Source organism: Gordionus sp. m RMFG-2023, chromosome 4 (genome assembly GCF_954871325.1).
Source record: "Gordionus sp. m RMFG-2023 chromosome 4, tfGorSpeb1-WG-v2, whole genome shotgun sequence".
Taxonomy (NCBI): domain Eukaryota; kingdom Metazoa; phylum Nematomorpha; class Gordioida; order Chordodea; family Parachordodidae; genus Gordionus; species Gordionus sp. m RMFG-2023.
Window position 1 is genome coordinate 34,362,532 of NC_088778.1, and position 24,934 is coordinate 34,387,465.

General features: G+C 31.8%; 2 protein-coding genes across 2 annotated transcripts; both read right to left on the bottom strand.

The window, feature by feature from the left end:
• Positions 1-59: 59 nt before the first annotated feature.
• On the bottom strand, positions 60-2,759 carry LOC135928973 (HEAT repeat-containing protein 1-like). Its single transcript, XM_065465440.1, has 7 exons — positions 2,441-2,759; positions 2,088-2,198; positions 1,480-1,630; positions 1,153-1,286; positions 886-1,044; positions 356-464; positions 60-288 (listed from the first exon to the last, which is right to left on the bottom strand). The coding sequence occupies exons 1-7, from the start codon at positions 2,699-2,701 to the stop codon at positions 200-202; spliced, it is 1,014 nt and encodes a 337-aa protein (XP_065321512.1). The 5' UTR covers positions 2,702-2,759; the 3' UTR covers positions 60-199.
• On the bottom strand, positions 2,723-23,791 carry LOC135928874 (uncharacterized; the record flags this gene model as incomplete). The annotated part of the gene is made up of 32 exons (XM_065465337.1): positions 23,650-23,791; positions 23,392-23,608; positions 23,103-23,346; positions 22,809-23,057; positions 22,633-22,718; positions 22,296-22,571; positions 21,918-22,155; positions 21,721-21,866; positions 19,671-19,883; positions 18,439-18,683; positions 18,172-18,293; positions 17,480-17,713; positions 14,828-15,041; positions 14,150-14,337; positions 13,379-13,625; positions 13,041-13,237; positions 10,427-10,618; positions 9,331-9,594; positions 8,828-9,089; positions 8,011-8,182; positions 7,587-7,874; positions 7,152-7,236; positions 6,734-6,946; positions 6,531-6,647; positions 5,677-5,845; positions 5,214-5,419; positions 4,475-4,678; positions 4,254-4,409; positions 3,869-4,114; positions 3,332-3,542; positions 2,936-3,075; positions 2,723-2,809 (listed from the first exon to the last, which is right to left on the bottom strand). Coding segments are annotated over exons 1-32 (6,270 nt in total), but the record flags the coding sequence as incomplete, so codon positions are not given.
• Between the last annotated feature and the right edge of the window lie 1,143 nt (positions 23,792-24,934).

Consider the following 24,934-nt stretch of genomic DNA (forward strand, 5'->3'; position numbering starts at 1 on the left):
TTGTCTCAATTTTTTTTCTACCATATTTCGTAATTTTTAAAAGTGAAGTAAATTTACTTTATTTAATTATGTTGATTATAATGTACATATGCAAACATTTAAAAAATAATAATATCATATTTACACATGTAATAATAATATTTAATATTATTAAGAAAATATATCTTAAAACATAAAATAAAAAATGTACGAAAATTTGTCAAAAATATTTTTGCAGCGGTTCCCCTAACAGCTTCTCAATAATTTTCACCAAGGAGTGGCACTCTTTCTCCACTTCTATGTCATCATCTACGATTAAAGATTAATAATGAACATTTAGATCGTATGCCAAAGGATTTGATAATATTAATTATACCTTCTATCAATTCAGCCAAATGGCCAGTCATGTCAGGCAAAAGGGTGAGATAATCTTCGCTACATTTTGTATACACATCTTTGAGCAATCTAATGGCCGATATTCTTACCTGATTAATTTTATAATAATAAAAAAACAGATGAAATATTACTCTAGGATTAAAATTTGAATATGTGGTCGATAAAAAAACTATCAGTGGCCGGCAGGCGGTGCGTCGGTATAAATTTTTTTAAAATTGCTAATTTCTCGGCATATCTTTTGATCTTTAAAAGAAAATTCATAAATTCAAAATCGATTGTATAAAAAAAATAATAATTTGATTAAAATTTTCAGGAGATGATGATCTCTTTAAATTCAACGCCAACTTAGTGGTAGAGGTTGCCGGAAAACAGTATATTTTTTTAGCAAACAAAAAGATAGGAAATCCGATCCTCTTTTCTTTCATGAAACTTATATAACCCCTATCTTGTGAATGGCGTTTTCCGAGATGAATATGGCAACTGGTCTAAATATTATATTCAAATGTAAACCATAGGGTTGGTGTGTTTAGTTTTGTCTAATATAAGTAGGTTGATATTTTTCCAATCGATGTCGTCTTTGTGAGACTTTATCATGTCAGCCAAAATGGGGATGGTTGAGTTTATAATATGGTTACGAGTATCCTTGATCGAAGTTTCTCGGTCTGATATCTGAATATTTTTGCAAACAAAATATAAATACCATTTTGTTTGGGTTTTTATTATGTCGAAATCGACAAACTTATTTATACAAAATGTAGAGCGTTTTAAGCTTAAAACCTGATCGACTAGGGGTCCAGCGAGATGGTTAAATTTATCCTTGGTCAAAAATGTTCCATCGTCTATGGATATACAGATGGCCAGAATGTGCAAGGAACATAGGACCATATGACAACTCTCTTCGCCTTCACACGCTTTTCAAAAAAACGATACAATCCAATAAATAAGTGTTAATTATTTTTTTACAGGTCAGAGGGAAGGGGAACTAATCTATAACCCAATTAGAGTTAAAAACTAATGTTTTAAGTTGTCTCCTATATTTTAAAAATCTTTTAAATTAAGCTTAAGAAATAAACTTATTTAAAAGAAATTATTGATAAAAATTACTTTTGCTCAAAATATCTAACATTGGTTCAAATACGATATCAGCAAACAACAAAAATAACACGCCCAAGTGTTTGGCTAGAGCTTCCATAAAATCTAGAAATAACATGAATTTCACGTTGGAGGTACCATCAGCCAGTGCCCATTCCTTCATCTGTTTTATATGAATATAAAATGTGTAAAAAAAGGTGGCTTTTCAGTGAATAATTATGAATATATCTTCCTTTTTTTAAACTAACATATTAAAACATTTTGGCTTCGTACTAATAGGTTTAAAAAAAATACAAGTTATTTGCATCTTAGTCAATGAAGCCAAAATTAATTGGTGTCAATGTTAAAAGATACAAAAAAAATGAAGTCTAGTTTTATTAAAAAATTAGTTTTTAAAATATATATATTTTTTATAGCTAATGGCGATTTAAAATATTTGGGTTAAAATATACGGTCTGGCCTGGGTATTTTAAAAAATAATTTTTTAGGCTGGCCTGGTTATTTAAAAAAAATTATAATAAGGCTCGGGCTAGGCCTGCAGGTTTCCGTAAAAAATATAATCCTAAGAGACGTCGCCTTAACATCGTTGAAATTATTTAGAGATTACATTATATGTTTACAGTTAGAAGGAATGGCCTCAGAGTCAATTCAGACAATTTGATGCAATAAGTAATTAACGCATTGATAATCCATGAGTGAATTTCCAATATTTCGGCAAAGCTAATGTTTGGCTTAAATAATTTTTAAAAAATCATATAATTTAGAGTCAAAATGCAAACAAGGCAAATTATTGGTACCCTTTGAAAAGTAAATTATATAAAATCGCAGCAGAGCTGATGCATTTTATCACAATTTTATCTTTTATACCAATTTAATTTACCAGGGATAGGATATAATGATCAAACAAAATCTCAATTAAAAACTTTGGATTAAAATTATCCATTTCGTTTGATCAATTCAAATAAAATATTACGTGTAAGGAGGTGATCTGTAGCCAATTTTCTAGAAAGGCTTCTTTTATCCTAGCACCTATAATTCGGTCATCGCTATTAACAGTTGTACTCATAGTTATTACTTTATTGAGTTTGGGATTGGTTTTTAGATAACGATTAAGAATATGGAAGTAAGCCTTGATCCAACCGACGTTATATTCGTTATTAGACTTAAGCCATTTAAAGGCACGGTCTAGACTTTCAACGTAAAGTCTAGGATCTATGACGCATTTATTTGTCATTTGAGTTGTCAAAATATGGACGCGATCTTTTAAAGCCGAATTGCATTTGAGAGCGGAAGAGGAAGCGGGGGAAGAATTAGGTGTCAAATAAGCCGTCAATAAAGTGAGCTTTTTAAAAAATTGGGTTTATCGAGATATAAAATCATGAATAATCACGATAAAACGAAAATAGGCGCGCTTTTATCGCGGGAAATGACAATCAATTCGTTTATAATAAATTATTTAACGTCATACCTTTTCTACGATTTTGTCAGCGTGAGGTGAGATGGCCAAATCAATTATGCTTTCATTTCTAATCGCTAAAACTTTGCTAAGCGCCGAAAGCCCGCAAGATATTCGTGTCATTAATTTCGCGGTTTGATCCGGTCCTGTTTCTATCAAAATAAGATTTAAATCCATAAATGAAAAGCATTTCCGGAAAATCTAATATAGTAATACTGTTTTCCTACCCACCCAAACATTTTTTGTCAATTATTTAGAATTCTTCTTAAATTTATATATTTTATTTTAAAAAAAAAATTAAGCCAATATTTATAAGGAACTCAAAAAACTTGAAAATGATATATAATACAAATTTTTAGCAAACGATAACAACAATAACTCCCACGATAATTAAATTACTTGAAATACCTTCATTTTGATCATCCACTACCAAACATTCGATCGCAAGTGTTAAGAACTCGGAAGCACGAGTCAATAAGATTGAATGGAGCGGGAAAAGGCGAAAAGCCTCCGCGAAACAAAGCAAAAGGGAAAGATTAAGATTCGAATATTTCTTTGGGAGAAAATCAATGGTGGAAGATTCGAAAAATGGGAGCAAGGAACAAATAGCTTCCAGGATCTGGCATTCGTAAAAAAATAAAATCCATCAATACGAAAAATCACCATGCAATCAAAAAATATCATATTTCGATAATATAAGGGTTATTTTTGGGCACTTATAACTTACATGATAATATCGATGACGTCTTTTATATAAAATGAAAAAGTGCCCAAGAATTAAAAGATTTGAGAAATCAATTTTCCTGGTTATATTTCGACTTTGATATTGTCATCTACAGAGTAACAACTAATTTTTAAAATTATTTTATCTGCCAAATGAATCAACATAATTTTTAGCTTTGGTCTCGAAGACCGTATAAGAAATCAAAATATTATAATGCATACCGATTCGATGGTATTCCTATTTTCCTCGACCAAAAGTTTATTTTGTGCCACGTCATCCAAATTCGGAAAGATCAAAGGAAGAATAAGTTTAATGCAGGTCAAAGAAAGTTGGGCGCTCGTCTCATCCATATCTCTGTCAGAGCCTTCCTGCAGATCTGCCTCCATTCGGTTGTCGAGAAGAGAACGGAAGTAATGTGTGATGGTTTTGGACAGGATGGGAAGGATTATTTTGAGGTACAAATTTTTCTGCGAAAATAAAAAGAAAACGTTTTAAAATAAGCGTTTAATTTGTGAAGATGATGATTATCTCGAAATATTCAAAGATAATAATTCACCCTATAAACTCTAATCACCTTTATAAAAATTTAAATTATATACAACTAACTTCTTGTGAACTTATGAGAGAAGGAGAATCGTTTTTAACACTTGTTTCATTTGATAGTTGAAGCGAGTTTCTCTTAAAAACCAGCACGTGATTAAGCATTTCTAGGCATTTTTTAAGCATTGCGCGGGAACGGCCGATAAGATTGGTTTCCTCTTCCTAGGAAATTTTTTTTAAAATTTATAAGGATATTAACCAATCGTCAAAAAAAATAATTAATTTACCAAATATGCACAGTTCTGGCCCATCATGCTAGCCAAAGTTTTAATTACGAATTTGACTTTGATTTTATTTAGTAGTAACTTGAGAGCCTTACCCAGATTGGAACTCAAGAGCGTTATTGGTGCAGGAATGTCGTTGTCAGAAGATGAAGCCAAGTAGATTTGACACTGGGTCAAACGAGACATAAGCTTTTTCGACAATTTTTCCTTGAAAAGGGAGAGGGGAAATGATGATCAAAATTTAATAAATTTATTAGGTTCTTCTGTGGGAAAAGGGAATTGATTAATTAAAAAAATAATCGAAGTGGACCAAATATAAGTCAGTATTGAATAATAATTTTTTTTTTTTAAAAATAAGTAAATCTTGGGTATTTCTTAAAAAATGAAATAATGTTGTTATGTCGCATACACAATTCTAATAAAGCTTAGACAAACTTTTAGCCTAAAAAATAGGCTGAAATCTCTAAGTTGAACCTAAATTGGAACTAATTCTTTAGGATAAAAACTTGACAGATCATTTAACAACACTAGCTAATAAGAAAAATTTGCGTTATTTATCAATTCGCGATTGTTAAAAATCAGACATTTTTTCCTTAAAAATTAAAATTATAGAAAAATATCGTTTCATTTGAGACGTTTGTTAAGATACGTATCTTCTTTGCGTACACGAAAGCGACAAAACCCAAGTGAACCCTTTATTTTTATAAAAAATGATAAATAATTTTTATATAATAAAAAAAACTTGATCTTTTATGGGATGGCTTTCTCTAGGCCTAAACGCGATCGTTAATAACTCGACTAACAAGTGGCTCAGATTTTCGGCTAAAATGTTTTTGGCGCCAATTCCCGAGGAAAATACACCTAGAGTTTGATAAATATGGAAATCCAAATTGGTTGATTTGCTCCAATCATTTTCATCTTCGCGGTTTACGTTTGATTTTTGTTTGGCTAGTTTGTTGACAAATAATAACTTATTTTAATTGGTCTGAGATTAAGGTAAAATTTCAAAAATGTTTGGAAAAATTTATAATATGCTCTTAAATGACGTTTCTGGTTCCTGGAAATTTAAATTTGGTTCTTAGGATTTTATCTGGTTCCGAGCTCTGTAAAAGTACTGCTCGATTAGTAATAGATCACTAAAACTTTATTGAAATTAAAAACGATACTTGGTTTAATCAATAATAATTGTATTTTATTTTCCCAACTTTGAGTCTTGCCATTCGAATTCCAAATGAGGAAGGATAGGTGATCCATCAACCTACGCATGCAGAGCGCCGCCGATCCATCGTTGTGAACCTGATTTCCGGCTCGCAAAATAAGATCCGAACAGAGATCAGCTATAGTTTGGCGAATTTCAGCTTGGTTATCTAAATTCTATATACATGATTAAAATTTAGAACCATAAAAATGTTATTTTTTTTATGGTAAAAAAAAAATTTCACGTGAAAAATTGGCCAAGCCCGAATTTTTATAAGACCAGCTCCAATTTTTTTAAAAATCAAAGGATTTTTTTGCTCATTCGGGGTTTAACCGGCAGTGTTCAGGGCCCAGAGGACTCTAATGTAAAGATAATAAATATCAAGGTATAAATGGTTGATATAGATTTTCAGATCTTATAGCGTGATTATCTTTCTAATCTGACACTGTAACTCTACCTACCGAGAAGGGTAAAACTCTGTTAGCGGCTCCACCTATGATTAAAAATGTTAACGTACCCCCATTCAAATTCACCAATCAGAGAATTGGGCGAAATTGTGTGTGAAATAAGGTAATTCTATATATAATTTAGTAAATGTTAGGCCTGCAGACCAGTAAAATAATTATGAAATAAGATCCCCTTACAGACAATCAATATTTTGAACACCGAAACGTATTCACAAATTATAAAAAAACTGCGAAATCAAACCACATTTTTATTCGCCAAATTATAATATTTGAAAGTATGTTTTGAAAAATTTTCGCGAAAAAAATTGTGCGAATGAGGCGAAATATTAACTGTTTTTAGAAGATGGGACTTAAATCGTAAAATAATAGCTCGATTTTTTTTAAAAAAAATTACTTTTGTTGCATTGGAATACAAGAACACGACCAAACGAATCAACGTTTCCGAAGTGGCGATGGCAGACGATTTTATGTCGCTTTCCGATAACGTGGCATCATCAGGTGTTTTGTTTAACTAGAAGGGTAAATTTTTAAGAATAAAATTATATTATTTTTTAGAATTCAAAAGGCAAATAAAATCGAATAAATGATAAAATTTACATTTAGAGAGGCAGACGATCCATCCGCATCGTCCATATTCTCGGTGGGTAAAGCAGACGATTCACTAACAGGTAAGGCAGACAATGAGGCCAAAACTTGAGCGAGTTTGTGGAAGAGCGGGAATCGTCTGTGGGATGGAATATGAAGAACGGCGTCGCTAAATATTTGGGAGAACGTGGCGCATGCCAACGGTAGATCGAGATCGTTACTTAACTTCAGAAGAAAAAAAATGCCATTTACAAAAATAAATTGCAAATTCCTTTTTTCTGCAAACAATGTTTGGTTTGTTACGACAAAATAATTTTGTTTAAAGCTTTGTAACTATCTCGTGTTTCAGCAATTTAAAACCTGTGAACTTAATCAAAAAATTCCTTCTTAAAAAAATAATTAAATAAAGGTATATATAATTTAGTTTTACATGCCGAACTAGCTCAGGTACCAACACATCTATAACCCTGTATATAGTGTCGAAGGTATTTTTGTCATCTCTGACCATTCCATCTCTGATTTTTAAAAACGAACGATAAATAAATATATTATGAACGACAAAATTAAAGATATATATAAGAAGGAAATTACTAGATTATTAAAATACGTTTAAATCATGAGAGCCGTTACTAGAAGCTTGAAGTATTACAGAACATTTACTTAAATGAATGAATATACAGCAGAGACCTGATGGTCCGGCCCTAATCAGGGAGTACCCGGGACCTCTGCAGGTCTCTGATATACAATAACTGTATAAAACTTTTGAGAGAGAAGGGGACTAAAATATCAGACGTGGTAAAAAGTTCTATAAAACGATCCTATGTACAGGAAGTGGTGACTACAATAATGTATAAAAATATTTTACTTTTCGGCATTTCCCATAAAAGTAAATAGCGATACCACGTTATGAGTAATCCTCTCCGAAAAGACGGGCACGACTCGCTTCAAAACGTCAAAAATGGCGTCCTTGATTATTGTATTACCGTGTTCCGATTGGTCAACAGTTCGCAAGCACGATAGCAAAATGGCCATATTGAAGCGAGATTCGACCAAATGTGGCCGAGCGTGGGACGTTATCATTGTCAGCTGTTTCAAAGCCAGCCACGCGACATGAGTATCATTTTGTGTTCGGAGATTGGTCGTTTCGTTATAACTTCAAAATATAGCATCATATATATGTAAAGTAATATCAGAAATGGGCAAGTCTTGAATGGAAACAAAATGCTAATGATTGTACTTGAAGATAGTTCATATTATCTATTACAAATTATGTTGCAATAATTAATTACCGATCTAAAATATGGAAGCAAATGGGCATCACGACATCGCAATATGATTGGATATTATCCGCATCCATTGCGCCACCTAAGCACAATATTTCCAAGACACGCGTCAAATTTTTTGGCAGATCTTTTCTTCCGTCAACAGCTCGATCCCCGCTAAATTCGATAGGTACCTTGGCTTAAAATTTGTGCGTGTTCGCGTATTAGATTATATAATGAGTGGATAGGAAGATATAATTTTATCATAATTAAAAATTTCTAAAGTATCTCACCTTATAACTGATACTTAATTTCTTAGTGACGCAATGATAACGGAAGGTTTGTAAAAGAGAATCTAAGGAAAGACGAGGGGTAATTATTATAACTTATAAGTGCAGAATTCAGAAAATACCAGGAGAAACGAGCACCATTGGCGAAATATAACACCAGCTGCTAGAAATTTGTTGTTCGCGAACCACATAGAATCCTAACTTCATTACAAGCAAAAAAAAAATGATATCAGCCCGGCTCAAGGGTGATATAATTAAAATATAGGCCCAGCTCGTGGTTAATAAATTTTCAATTTTCAATTCCCTTTTTTTGGCTGATTGAATAACATAATTATCAAAATTAATTTTAAAAATATAGAAATTTTAGGGAGATAGGAACTATTTACAATGTATGTTCAGAATCGCGGAAAGGAAAAAAAGTGGCATTACCCGGAAAGGTGCTTAATAGCGGAACAAGAATAAATACTCTTCCAAATCAAAAATCGAGTTTTTTATGGTTAGGGGAGTGATGAGGACAATGTACGAAAATTTAGTCGTTAAAAGACCAAATAAACCTTTGTTGAGTTTCAGACTTTTCCTGATCTTCTTAATGCCGGCCGGCGATTCCGTCATTACCATTTCCGCTCCCCCATATGCTTCCGCCACCATAGGTTTCAGCGTATCCGATATGAGGTCAGGGTTGGAGGCGAGTATGCTGCCCAGCCTCTCGTCCAAATTAGAGTGGCCGGCTCGCCCAGTATTGACCTTGAGCAGGGCTTCGAAGAGTTGGCATCGAGATTGGGAGTCGGGGATGGAATTGAAGATTTCTCGGGTCATCTAAATATTTTTAAAAATAAATAATTTATTGGGATTAGATAGAACTCCTCCATAGTATATGTTGGGTCAATATTAGTGATCTGCATCGGGCTTAATTTTTCAAACCCGGCCCGGCCCGAATATTTTAAAAAAATTCGACCCGAGTTCGCGGGCCAGGTACGAGCCAGACCTACTTTTTCAGATCTCTAGTCAATATATGATTCGGAGACGAAACGATATCGAGAAAAATAACGATATTTACCGTTCGGCACAGAATTTCGATGCATTCCAACAAAGTGTCGTCTTCCTCATTCGATCCCTGGTTAAAGTGATCCAAAATCGACTTCATGCATTTCAGGGGTTCCTGGGTGGAACCCATTATACGAACGTCTAATTTAGACGTAAGCAGGGAAAATAGAGTTAAGATGGATCGCTTCATTTCTTCAAAGCCGTCATCTTTTCGGCCTTTACACAAGATGGAGGTTACGGAAGCAAATAAAGGCGAGCAGAATACGTTGTAAAATTCCTGGAGCCAAAATTAAAATTCAAGGATAAAATAAGTAAAAAGAAGTTGCTTACAATAAACCCTTCCCCGTGGTCTGGGTATAAAACAGGATCACCGTCTCCTCGACCGGTTGTAAAAACCACCTAGTTGATGTCAGGCAAGAAGGGCATAACCCTTGCTATACAAGATTTCCTGATGATTGAATTAGAGGGAAAACTGGGCAACCTGGATAAAACCCGGCAATCGCCATTAAACGAACAAGATGGCTAGCAGAGAATGATAGAACTGTTGGTATTTTCCCAACTTGGATAAATATATAAGAACGCTACCCGCAAATTCGATTTCTTAATTTATAAGCCCCCCCCCCATCCACCCGATATTATTTTAAGGTCTCGTTCCGAAATTCGATAAATGATTTTGGAAAAAAAAAAATAGAAATACTAATTGCTTTCTCCTGATCCCAAAGAAATTCTAATTATGATAGGGGAAACGAAAACATCAATTAAGTATTTTTCTCGAGTCAGAGCCCTTGTCCGGTTTTTATAATTTCTTTTAGAACCCTACCTAGTTCGAATGGGTATTGAAGACTTACAAGATAAAAAGCTGAAAACACACAAGGGGTCTAAGGGGGAAGGAGGTCTATATTCAAGCCCTAAAGAATGATATGTTAAAATCATTTTGGTTACGATTTACACATTGTTTTACCATTCGGTAACTAAAGATCGCAATTTTTAATAATCAGTTTAACTTAAAAAAATATCCTCATTGTGAATTACATTTGCAACGATATTATCGTTTTCAGGTCTCAATTAGACACATTATAAATAATTCGTAATTTGCAAAATTTGTGTACCAAATCGTTCCCAATTTCCCCGAAAATTTCCAGAATTCTTATCTTCACTCGAATTACGGTGGGAATGTCGACAACGAGATTGCGAATACTGCCGCCGATATCGTCGTCCCAATTCGGCAATAAATTCGATGCCAAGGAGCTCAAGATTTGGCGCGAAACGGGATTGTCGTCACTAAATTTTGACCGCAAAAACTATAAAAAATAATTTTTTTAAAAGTATTATTTTAATTTATGAATATTTCTTTTAAAAAATTCGAATATTTTTCAAATTTTTTTTTAAAATTTCCTATATTTTAAAACCTGGTTAAGTTTACTGTTGCAATTGTGAGTGTACGAGAGAGGGGTATAGTGGAGATTGGTGTTAGAGAAGTAGTGTTGCTAAACGGCTCGTTTTGAGCCGATTTTTCTAAACAGCTGACTCAATATTTTAGCCAGAAAAATATTGCCTGAGCCTCGAGATTCGGCTAATAGATGTCCAGAGACCTTCGTTCCTTCTACAAGCAAAATCTTCAGGCTCGCGTAATATTTATTCTGGATGAAATGTTGAGCTAGCCGTTTAACAACACTATTAAAGAAGTGTTATGCATTTTGATAAATTAATAACGTTTTTTTTGTTATATTTTATCGTTTTAAATGTAGTGTAATTATTTGTTATTTTTATATGAAAGTATTGAATAAAATAATCCTTCGTTTTTAAAAGAGTCATCATATTTGGATTCTGCCAGTGGAACCGTATATTCCATCTAGTAAGTCTAATGAATTACTATATTACCCAAATCAAAAATCCCGGAAACTAGATTAGCAATTGAACCAAATCAATTTTTTTTTAAAAAATCAGTAATTACGTCAATTAATCGTATATCATATTACAACCATTTATTTATTAAAATAATAAATATATTTATGCATTTTATGATTCTTTAACTTTCCTTTGTTTTTTAAAGCATAGCCATACTAGAATTCAGTCAGTGGAACAGTATATTACATGTAGTAAATCTAAGGAATTACTAAATGACCAAATTAATATTTACAATAATAAAAATATTTGATATGCGATAGGTAAGTGAAATATAAATAACCATTCTCTCAAATCATCAAAGGAAAACACTACAATATTTATTTTTTTTTAAAAAAAACAAGAAAATATAATTCAAATAAAGACGAATTTCGCGATGCCAAAACGCAGCCTAGGGAACAAGTGGGCCACGGAAAATTGTATAATGTAAGTAAAACGCCTGTCGACAAGGAGGCAGAAAAATTCAGGAACTAGATTAATAATAATTGAATCAAATCCATACATTTTTTAAATAGAAAAAATGTGTAATTTTACATCCATTAAATCGTAGTAACATTATATTACGACAACCATTGATTACCTAATAAAATTTATATCATTTAATAATATATTATTTTATTACTTTTTTTTTTTATAAAATTTCAAGTTTTTAAAAGTTTAATCAAAAATTTTAAACGAATTTAAAAAATAAAATTTTATACCCTTTATTAAAGTTATGAATTTAGAAAAATTTGATCTATTAATTATTTGACTTTTTTTTTAAAAAAAAAATTAATATAAAATCAATTTAGAATTATATTTTTTCTTTTGGGTGAACCTAACATTCCTTATCTGAATGCGACCTTTCGAAATACGGATTTTAATTGGTTCTTTTAAAATACGGGGTTTTAATTGGTTCTTTTTTAAAAAAAATATATATTTAAGGTGTCTATTTCAAAAAAAAAAATGAATTGAGCCAATTAATTATTATTTGGGTTGGTATGAAGGTAGGAAAACGCGAAATTTAAAAATATCGAAAACGGAAAATATTCCAAGTTCTCGAAGATAATATCGACAAACGATGGGCGTGGGAGATAATATGGGGTAGATTTTTAATCCTAAATTTAGAAATATCAATCAAGAACATCTTAAGAAAATCTCCATTTTTTTTCTCGAAATATCATTATAAAAACTCAACAAAATAAGTACCCACTTTTCCTAGTATCTATCAATACTATTTATTTTTTTAAAGATTTTTCTAGACAATATATAACAAATATTCTCAGTTTTTCGCTTTTGCGCATTCCACGTTTTCCAACAGGACCCGTTGAAAGATATTAATAACATACAATTACATATAATAATACCCTAGACTGACTATGCGGAAAGCGTCGTTGAATTCCAAATCAGCTGGGCCCGCCATTTTGATAAACCCATATAGTCAATTATTCTCATGTTTAAAAAAAAACTACTATCAAATTGATAACACGCTTCCTTATTATCTCGATGATCGGGCGATTCTTCAATAAAGTTTTGCGTCGAGACGTAGGAATAAATTGGCCTCTCGTATAAATTTTTTTTAAAAATAATGATATGATGTAATCAAAATGGCGTCCCCAGCTGTTTTTCATTCGATGTACACTTTTAAATGAAGGCATCGTCTTCGCAGTCTACGTATTATTATATGTCATTGATATATTTTGATCGAATTAAATTTACACATTTAAAGTGTGTAAGAAAGTTAATAGATATATCGGTGGTTTAAATTCTTTCTTTTCTTTGCATATTTGGTTTAAATTATCTTTCTTTCTTTCTATATGAAAATAAGTATCATGTAACTTGCGATATGGCATTCTTATCTTTGCATATTTGGTCGGATTTTTTGATTATTTTGGAGGCAAGCTTCGAGTAGGATTCGAAGAGGGTATCAGTTTTAGCGGAATTGGAGATGTTTGCGAGTGAACGCGAAAATCGGAGAGCCGATTTCCGGACGCTTTCGTGAGGATTGGAGCAACCGTTCAAAACTAGAAGGTACACTTTAAAAATCCAATATTTATCGCCAATTTTTTATTTTATAATTTATAATTTACAATTTTTTATTTATATTTTCTTCTTTATTTATTTAAATATTTTTCTTTAAAAAGTCAAATATATTTGTATTTGCATAATATCCGAACCATGATCCCAAAACATTTTGCTATTCCATATATCAAGGTGACCGCCTCCGTTATCGTTTGTCATTTTTTCTTTGATCAGGTATTTATCCATCATTTCGAAGCCGACGATTCGGTCAAAACAATCCATGAGTCCCGAATTGTGATCGTCTCGAATCTCGGAATTCGATGCGGAGCGTAATGAACAAAGACTGAAATGGGTTAGGAACTTCAAAATCTCGGAATCGCTGGGGTCTGGCCCTAATATTTTCTGTTGCAAATTTTTCGAAAAGTATTTATTAACAGATTCATCTCAATGTCATTTTTAGCTCCATCATTGTTATGAGTGGCAACCAGTGATCGATTTTAAAGAAAATGACCCGAATGAGTGACATTTTATCCAAAGCAAGTCTGGAGATTTTGCCCATAGATGCCCTAAAGGTTTAGACGTCTATTTTCCAAAACTCAAGGCATTCCTAATATTATTTCAACGTCTAGCCGTTTTTAAAAAATCGACCTAAATCACACCATTCTTCAACTAGTTATAATCCTTCTTCTAATGTTAGAACCCGAAGTAAAGGAGATCGGACTCTGAATATTTTTCGAAAGGCAATTCTAGTAGTTCCGGTTCCTGAAAATACTAAAAAAGCAGTTCTGATTCCAGTTGTCATATTTAACCGTGTTCGGAGAATTCAGTTTCTATTTCCAGGTTCACGGTTCTGTTCATAAAAACTTAGATAAATTTTTTTTACAGATTCGGAGCGGTTTTGATTTCATTTAAATACAAAAATATACTTGAATAAGCACTCGATCAAGTAGGGCCTCGAATACGGATACCTTCTTCTCTTCGTCATTCTGTCCAGGGATCGTTCCGAAATCGCGCTTACATTCGGCCCCTTTGATCACGATAAACCGTAAGCATTCCATCGATATCTTCCTCAACAAACGCGCCGTTATTTTGCGGCTCGAGTTATTAGCGCCATCTATATAAAGGTATTCGAAAAGGGCAATCGCGTTGATATTTTATTAAAAAAAAAAAAATTAATAATAATTAATATCACAAATAAACGAGATGGCGTGAATGTTTAAAAAAAAAATACGATCGGGAAACCGTTATCGGCAAATTTGTTCTAAATGACTAAAAGAAATTGCGCGATAATTCAACTATCCTAGCGGAGCTCTTCGTGGCTTCGCGAGAGATGGTCAATAAGATCGCTAATGGGAAATGGGCACTAGCGAAGGTATAATTTAAACTAGAGGTTTGAATGGGCAAAGTCGGGTTCATAAAAATATTTTCAACATGGCGCGGATGGCGGGCGAGTTAAAAAAATTTTTAAACATTAGGCGGACGGGCGGGCGGATACGACAAAAATTTATAGATATATGGGTGACGGAGAGAATTTTTTTTAAAAACGTAGCATTAATTTGGGCCGTTCTAGGACGCGCATGCGGGTATCCAAATTATATACTGACCATTCGGTGAACGAGGCATGATATCGAAAGGGGATAGATGAGATCGAGACGGGCAAAGTGCCCGATATATATGTCCCAATACACCCAACGATCGAGAGAAGCATCGTAAAACGTGTTCCGATACGGATAAGAAAGAACGCGGTAATTCGGCGTCGATTCCGTCGTTGGCGATAAAGAGATTGGAGAAGGCACGAGGATCTGGATAATATCGTTCCTTGAGGAATTTTTTTTTTAAAAAAAATATAAAAATATGAAACAGCTGCTCAATAAAAAAAAATAAATAACCATTCCTAATTGAGGATAATCATTAGGCCTAAAACCGGTAAGCGGAAAATAATTTCGGGAGAAAAAAAGTCCCCAATAATAATTCTTAGAAAATAATATCTCCGGAATTGACTTTATCAAAAAATTTTAAATATATTATATTTGATGATTTATATTCCATGGATGAAAGAAAGAAAGAAAGAAAGAAAGAAAGAAAGAAAGAAATATTTATAGGAAATTTTTCCTCCTATTTTATTAATTTTGTAATTTCCGGGGAATTATTTTCCTAGATTCCTAAATCCATCTTTAAAACTTTTGTAAAAAGATAATAATGTATTTAAACACAACACAGTGGGCGTACCAGAGACTAGTGATCTACATCGGGCCTAATTTTTCAAACCCGGCCCGGTCCGAAATTTTTTTAAAAAATTTAGCCGACCCGGCACGTAGCAGAGATTATTCAAAAATCTTTACCGGCCTGACCCGAACCCGAAAATTTTTTTAAAATAATTTACCGGCTCGGCTATTTAAATTCAAACCCGACCCGACCCGGCCCAAATTTTTTTAAAAATATTAAACCATACCCGGCTCGAACCCGGTTTTTTAAAAAATTTAGCCGACCCGGCACGTAGCAGAGATTATTAAAAAATCTTTACCGGCCTGACCCGAACCCGAAAATTTTTTTAAAATAATTTACCGGCTCGGCTATTTAAATTCAAACCCGACCCGACCCGGCCCAAATTTTTTTAAAAAATATTAAACCATACCCGGCTCGAACCCGGTTTTTTAAAAAAATTTAGCCGACCCGGCACGTAGTAGAGATTATTAAAAAATCTTTACCGGCCTGACCCGAACCCGAAAATTTTTTTAAAATAATTTACCGGCTCGGCTATTTAAATTCCAAAACCCGACCCGACCCGGCCCAAATTTTTTTAAAAAATATTAAACCATACCCGGCTCGAACCCGGTTTTTAAAAAAAATTTAGGCTCGGGGGCTGGGTTCGGGCCAGGCCTACTTTTGCAACCCAAAATTTAGGGGCAGCATGAAGCTAACCTAAAAAGGGTGTTACCAAAAATACTCCACAATAAAATTTGAGGACTAATATTTTTTTGCTTATAATAATAGATCAACGTATAATAACATGGGGTTTGAATCAGATAAAATTAGGGCTGTGCCGATATTAAATATCGGATCTGGTCGATACCTGTAAAGAAACCGATTCGATCCGATCTTTTTACTTTTCTTTTTTTTTTGCGTGTTATTTTATGTATATTTATTTTACGTTGATAATATTTTCTAAATAATTATTTTTTAAACAAATGCGAATGCACAAACACCCCCTTAAATTATATTTATTTTTTTAAAAAAATAGATTTTATAGTATTTAAAAAAAAATTTTTTTTTTAATAAAAATAGAAAGGTCCACCCATAGTTTTATTTATTTTAAAATCTTTTTAAATAATTATAAGAATTTTTTTTTAAATATGGTATCTGAATTATGGGAATATTTTACATAAGAACAAAGATAATTTTGCAAATCTGCGGAATTCTAATCACACGGAGAGGAATAATGAAAAATCCATTTAATACCACCAATATCCGTAATTAAATGCATAATTCGATTTTTCGCATAAAAAAATATTGATTTCTTAATTACATTTGGTTCAAAGGGGGGTGGTAAAAATCGATATAAATATCGGATCGGTTTTGAACCAATATCGGATAGGTGAAAATGGTATAAAATGTAAAATTTGTACACTACAAATGTAAGAAGAATATAATTTTAAAAAATTATTAAATATAACTAAATAAATATAAAAGAATTTACTCCATTTTTTTCGTTATTTTGCAGAAATAATTGTATATTATTTCGTCAAGTTGAGATTCATTGCGATAAATTAATTGATTTGATTTACAACTGGGCTCATATAATTATTTTTCTATTTTATAATTTTAATTTAACATTATTCATAATATTAATATTTTTTAAAAAAAATAAAAAATAAACATTTAAAAGTGTATTTATGCACTACTCTCCATTCACACACAAGTAGAGCAAATTTCAAAATTTTTTTTTATATTTCCTCATATAGAGGAACAGAAGTGGCCTATTCCTCTGCATATAGAGGAACAGAGGTGGCCTATTCCTCTGCAGTTTCGTGCAGTTACGTCATTGAACCCAAATGTCTCAACGTTGTTCAAGTTCCACATATAGACAGCTGTTGCGTCTTGATACATTATCGTTTCAAAGGTAAAAAAATTTTGGGTATAGGAAATCGAGTTTATGGTTATTCCGTTCGAGGCCCCTTTAATTAGCACGTGACCTAAAAATTCTTAGTTCTTAGATCTTGATTGGAGAATTTTCTAAAAAAAAATAAACAAGTCACCTTATCAGAGATCGCGGCCAAATACGTCATCAGATCCCTAACGCCATCTATATAAGCTTCAAAGATTTTTCCGTTTTCGAACAACATCTCGTGATGGGAGCTGGTCATCAGTATGCGTGTCATGATGGACCACACTAGTTCTAAGTAAATCTTAGATATTTTACCGCCATCCTGGTCAACGTTTATAGGTGATGATTTCAAATCGACACGACATCTAAGCAACATGGCCGAAATCTAACATTTTATTTATTATAGTTTTTTTTTAAGCTACGTCCTTAAAGTGAAACAAATCATTTACGGCAAGTATATATTCTATTCTATAGAACTTAACATTAACTAAGGGTATTCCAATCAAATAACTCCAACAATTCACTCAATTACCAAATACTCACCTGGAAGCTACAAAGAAAAAAGAGTTCTTATAGGGTCTGGCTAAACATGTCTCTGTAACGACCCTAAGAGCCAAACCAACCAATCAAATAATTTTTATAATACGAATCCTCCGCAGAAATGCTGGTCCGAATAAATGAGCACACGAGTTTCGTAAATCATAGATAAAATGGCCGAAACTTAAATAGTAAATAATAAAGGGGGGGGGGTCCGTTAAAGTTAGTTTCTTGGTGGTTTTTTTTATATCGAGATTTAAATTCCTTGATGGCAAAAAAATAATTTATGAGAAATAAAAAAAAAACTATTTGGTAGATGAGCTCCCTGTCGGGTAGCGACGCTAAAATATCTTTTGTTACGCAGGCGATTAGGGTTTCGTTAGCGGACCGTAAATTGTATTTGTTGGTGAGCAAGCTCCGCCATTCGCCTAGGAAAGAAAAATGAACAATAAAAAACGATATAACATTTTAAACAAAAAATTACTCGATATTTTCTTTCTTTCTTTCTTTCTTTTCCTTTCTTTTCCTTTCTTTCTTTGAATAAAATAAACATTTTCTTTTGGGGAGTATAACTTTGATCCAGGGATCGGAAAAGGGCGAAATTTTTAACCCAATCGGTGCAACTCAGTTTTCTCAACAACTTCAAATTGTCGTCGTTGGCATATAGATACGGTAAAACCGTCACGAAAAAGCCTAGAATATTCCGATTCTTGCCCGACACTTCTTCGTCCAAAGAAGATGGCGCGCTGGATAGATGAGCCATATTTCCGGCACCGATTTCGGCCAACAGGTAGAGTGCCTTTTTATAAATTTTCAGCCTTTTTTGTTTTTTTTTTAAATAAAATTTTATGATTTTTAAAAATCTCCTTAGATAATGTTTAGCGAAAGGTCTAAGGTCCGGTTCTGACACCGTTCTAAGAGTAACATAATTTAAATCAATAATTTTATTTGAATAAAAAAAATCGTAATTTAAATCACTTTTATTTTTTGCTTGTGTTTGATATTTTATTTTACTATATATCTGGCAAACGAAAACCGCCAAGTATTATTTCTATAAATGATTTTATGTCGTGTTAATAATTTTTTTTTTTTTTTACATTTTAATATTATTTAAGTAAATATATAAAAAAATGTCTAGAACTATTTTGCCCTTCTTAAATATTAATCCTAGTTTTAAAAAAATAATCAAATATTGCACACAGTAAAAATTTAATTGTACCACTCGGAACATGATAAAAACTATTATAAATGGGCAACTGCTAAATATCCCCTCCCCCCTAATCCTACATTCAGCTGTCGTAGTGTGGGAGGGGGAATGGCAACTTCTTGGCGGCTAATGTAGGTCTAAAAGGTTCCCTGTGGTCTGGGTCTAGAATAGGATCACCGTCTCCTCGACGTGGACCTAAAGGGGATAATGTCAGGAAGGGCATCCGATATAAAACCCATGCTATAAAATTTCCTCGTGATTAAATTAGAGAGAAAACTGGCCAACCTGGGTAAACCTGGAAATCGCCTAATAAAATATTTTTTATAGTTAGTTAAACAATGATGATTTATTCGTAAATTTCAACGAGGAAACCGATGCTCAATTTTATAAAATAAGAGCATAACTTTATCTATCCCAGGAGGTATTTTGCTCTAGAACCATATATATTTTTGATTAAAATATTTTAAAAAAAATTCAAAAATTAATCAAATAAATCTCTTCTTTTTTTTTGATTTTTATAATAAAAATTATGATTTTTTGCCAACCCACAAAACAAAAAAAATTATGTTTAAAAAATTTTTTTTTTTTTAAAAAAAACCATATCTTTTTCTCCATGACAGGGCCGGACTGCAAAAAGGTCAACAAAATTCGAAATAACTCGTTTCCGTCGCCATCACCCACGAGGAAGAGCGATTTAAACTCTTCGATCCTGAAGGTAGTGAATAACCTCTTGAGGACAGAGGGTTCGGTCTCGAATTTAAGCTTATCGCGTAACGACTGTTTCACGAAAAGAGAATATTCTTGGAATTTCCTTGAAGAATAAATTCAAGATTAGAATATTTTAAAATGGGGTTAGAAAAGTTTGAACCGTTAAAAAACTTGATTAAGGCTACCGTTATACCCAATCCCGCATTTTGATGAGTTCTCTTCAGTAATCATTTTTCATGATATAATAAAAAAAAAGAAGAAGATTTTCCAGGAATTCCTAAGGATTTTGGAGACAAAATTTGGCACTTAACAAAAAAAATCCAAATTTTAGCATCCATCCTATCTCTCACATTTTTTTTTTTTGAGATATCGAGGGTCAAAGTTTGATAAAATAACCTTTTTTTACGCTTAAAATCAAAATACAAGTGTATAAGATCCATTTTTAAATGGGTCGTTTTGAACCGATTCTTTAAAAACGGCCCTCTCGATATTTTATCCAGAAATATGATGCGCAAGCCCTGAAGATTTTGTTCTTAGAAGGAACAAAGATCTCTAGAGATCTATCATCAAAATCTCGAGGCTTAGACAATATTTTTTCTGGCTAAAATATTGAGTTAGCCGTTTAGCAGCACTATTTATGCACCTTAGTAAAATTATTGAATTTCATCAGGTTACATATAATTTTAAGAAAATATCGCTAAAACCAATCTATATCCGTATAAAAATAAAAGGAATGCCGAGTTAAAATATCTTTATAATACGTTTATCATGGGGTAATGATGCATGGGAGTTGAACTTTATTGATTTTTTTAAATCAAAATATTAGAATGCTTTTGAGTAAGTTTTTGTGGCCTAAGTCGTTCAATTCAATAGTTCTGGGTTCAAATCCAGCAAGAACCATTTTTTATTACTAAAATCAACTAAGTTCTCCTGCCCGATGGAAGGGGGGGGGGGGTGATAAATCGGACTCGATCACGTGATTCCGTTAATATACATTAAAAAAATAAAGATAGTGAGTGCCAAACCATCTGATCAAATTTTGTCGAAAAGTAATAAAACTCATTTATTTTCTAATCGGGATCACGTGGTCGAGTCTGAAAGTGTGGAACCACCAAGAGTTGGCTTCAGGGGATAAAAAAACTGACCTTGCTGGATTAGAACCCCGGTCTATCGGATTCGTGATCACCGACTAGGCAACAGACGATATACTTAAACGTCAATTTATTCCATTTATTTACATAAAAATGAACATATGACGTTTCCGATGAGATTGGGCAATTTATGAAAATCGTGAAAAAAACAATGCACGCATGCGCCTTATTATGGTCCTACAACACATATTTACGCAATATAAGAAATAACTAAAAATATTTACCGTTCGCGTTATGCCGCGCGATTAATAAAAAAGCGTAACGCGTCTCAATGTTAATATAATACACTTTCAAAATACGATTGGTATAAAGAAAAACTTCTTTTTTTTAAAAGTGTTTTTTAGATTTTTCTCGTGAAAGGAAAAACTTGGCATTCAACTTATTTTTATATAATTGGTTATGAGTGACACTTAAAATTTTTATATAAATTTTTTACAAAGATTTTAAACTACTGCCACAATTAAAAAAAATGTAAATAAAATACTTTAAAAAATAAAAAAGAATTTTATTAATTTATTTTGCATCTTGGATTGAAAGACAATCAATAAGCATAAAATACGTCATTTTACATATTCTGACCTTTCATATCTCCAAAAATAAAAAGCTAGGAATGCTAAAATTTGAACACCAAGTTAGCTATGTCTGTCTAGTTTAGTTCAAATCCCAGAATCATTATTGATTTGACATGGCATGGCCCCTAAATAATTTCTTTTCTTAATTTATTCATTTTTCCAACTTATTCTTACAACCCCAAAAATTATATATATATATATATATATGAATAATTACCGTTTGTCATCGTGAGTGTTAGTTTCTATGGAAACATTTCGAACATTCCTAAAGGACTTAACGAGGGTATCAACAGCCAAGCATCTTATCTCCTTGCTGAAATGATTCAAACTCAAATGAAGAGTGGTGTTGGAAGTATCCAAAATCTAATAGATAATGGAAGGAATTATACACTAATTTTTGTATCATGCACAAACCATATATTTGGGTGAGGTCACCATCTTAACCAATGTCCTAAGAGCCTTTTTGCCTGCATCACCATTAGGATCTACAGTTGAATCAAAAGATTCAGAAAAATAAGTGGATAGGACTGTTTCCATGGCTTTGGGATACCTCTTATCCAAGTGGTTAAATATTTTCGCCAACGTTTTAGCATTGGATTTTACGAGATGGGGGTTATTTTGGCATGCCTTTATATAGTTGTCAATACAGAATCTTGGGTATTTATATGTGGATATAAGTTAAAAATAGAATTATAAAAACAACATCATATTTGTATTTTATTTTGATGATAAGAGAGTATTTCTGATGAGTAAACTGATTCACCAGAAGAAAATAATAGTAACTATATTTACTTAATAATTTGTTCTTGAGTAGATTGCTTGGATAATATTATATTTTTAAGGAATTTCATCATTCCTTGGCCATACATTTTCTTCTGATTCCTATTTGTATTTTTGCTAATGTCCATCTCCAGCGTATTATCGCAAATTGCTAAAATGTCAAAATAGGCTTTTATAAGGGCCTGCCCAAATTTGGTGACAAATATTGATGTGTCATATTGTGAACTAATGGCATTTAAGGTATTACAAAATAGTATTGTTTGATTTAGATAGAGATTTTCGATGGATCTATAATAATAATAATTTTTTTTTTAAATTAAATTAATATAAAAAATATATATGATTATACTTGGAAGTAAATGGTTGGCATGGTTGATTATTTATGATATTTATCAAGCATAACAATGTGTGTTGAAAAATATTTTCTCTTATATTCTATAAATTAATCAAATATATAAAAAAATCAATGAAAATATTATTGTTTGCATTTTCTATAAATAAAATATGGTAGCTTAATTATTTTACTTGAGACATAATTTTAACTATAGTCTTCCAAAATTTGATTTTGAGTTTTATTTTGTTAGATAGTGAACATATAATCATATGAGTGGACAAATTATAATAGGTAATTTCTGATTTTAAACCAATTTCAATGAATATAGCAAGTGTTGAAATAAAATTTTCTGATAAGCCAGATATGTTTATGGCTCCGATGATTGTTGAAGTATAGAAACTGAATATTGTTTTGAGCAATTGAGAATTATTTTTATAAATCTATAATTCAATATAAACTTAAATTTATGAATTTTCATCAATAACCTTTATATATTCTAATGGCATATTCCCTATAAATTTTAAGAATGAATTATCATTTAAAATTTGCTTAAAGAGATCAATTTTATTGAGTGGCAATCCAGTTTTTTGCAAACTTTTTAGCCAAGCCCAATTAGATTTTGTATTTTTAAAGTCAAATAGTTGAATGATTCTAACAAAATAGTTTGTGTTGTGATAAGGTAATGCATAAAGCATTAATTCATCTTGATTAAGTAAATGGATGTGATATCTATATCATAAAATAATATATATCCTACAAGAATCTAATTTCAACCTATAAACAAGCCATTCTAATGTTTGCAATGATGGTTTTAACATAAAATAGGGTGATAATTTAATTAAATATTCTTTTATTAGTTCATTTAAATGTTTGTTAAATTTGATGTCTTCCACAACTCTTTGCTTAGTTTTATAGACTTCCCCAAATAGGTTTTCTTCATATTCTATTAAATTTGGATCAATTAATTCTAATTCTTGCAAACCATTTACTCCTTGATATAAAAATATTATCTAAAATAATAAAAATTTATACCTAGTGAAAAGAATATTTCTTTATCAAAGTTAGCTGCTTCTTTTGGATCAAATATTAATGAATTTCTTATTTTATCTTGTACATTAAACAAGGTGGTTTGGGGTACAGTTAAATTTTTAAGTTGTCTTGCTAAACTTGTCATTTCTTCAAAAAATGTGAGAAGGAATGATTATATTATTGAATAAAATGTTAGGTAGAGTATTTAAAGGGCTAGTGATTATTAGTGTTGTTAAAAAGCCCGATTTGGGTAGATTTAAAAAATCGGCCCGATTAAGATTATAACCAAATAACATTAGGCAAGACTAACGATTTTACTCATAATTTTAGAAAGGCTTGGACATCTATCTGCTAATCTCTATTAACAACATTAGTGCTAAGGTAACCCCGGTTAATATCGAAAACCTTAATAGACTGTTTCAAGGAATCATCGACAAATAACACAAATTAGAAATCAAGCTTAAAAGAATTTTGATTTTTTTCGAGGATGTGATTAAATATCTTTAAAATCTTATGCTTAAAATATTTATAATTTATTTAATTTTAATTTGCCATAATTATCATCAAGTAAAGATTTATAGACTGAAGAAAATGAATAATTATTGATATTTTTAGGAATATGTATCAACAAATTTCACTAGATGCAACCCCCCCCCCCCTCAAAAACCTATGCCTATCTACCTTTAAAAAATTTATTTGTCACATTATTAATTACAATTTTTGAATTTTCATAAATTTAAAAAAGAATAAATTAAATTATTTTAACTCTACTACCAACTATCAAAATATGAAGAATATAAAAGATTAATTTTTTGGATTATGGATTCAATTAAAAACCCCTTCATTTACAATGAATGCATTATTATAGCATATTTGCATGAATATGAGTTTGCTGAGAACGTCCAACCATTCATAATCTTATAATTATGAAATAAGGCAATAACTCCCCTCACGAAAACTTTAATGTCTATGATTGTTTGCAATATATATTTAGTCGATGATCATTATATTATAATAGGTCTATAATAAAAGTATTATACAGCAATATATTTTTCCTATTTCATCTAAAAAATTAAAAGATATCCTCCCAATAAATTTATCTTACCCCCCTTAAAGGTGTCTATCCCCTACCTCCCTCAGTTAAAGCTGGATGCAAACTGTTCCCCCCCCCCATTCATGTAGACGCTGGCTGCATACCTATTTATTTTTACTAAATTAAGTGGTTATAACCAAAAACTTATGTGAGTTCATTATTATAGGTATATGAGTTTTTTTTAACTAATTATTG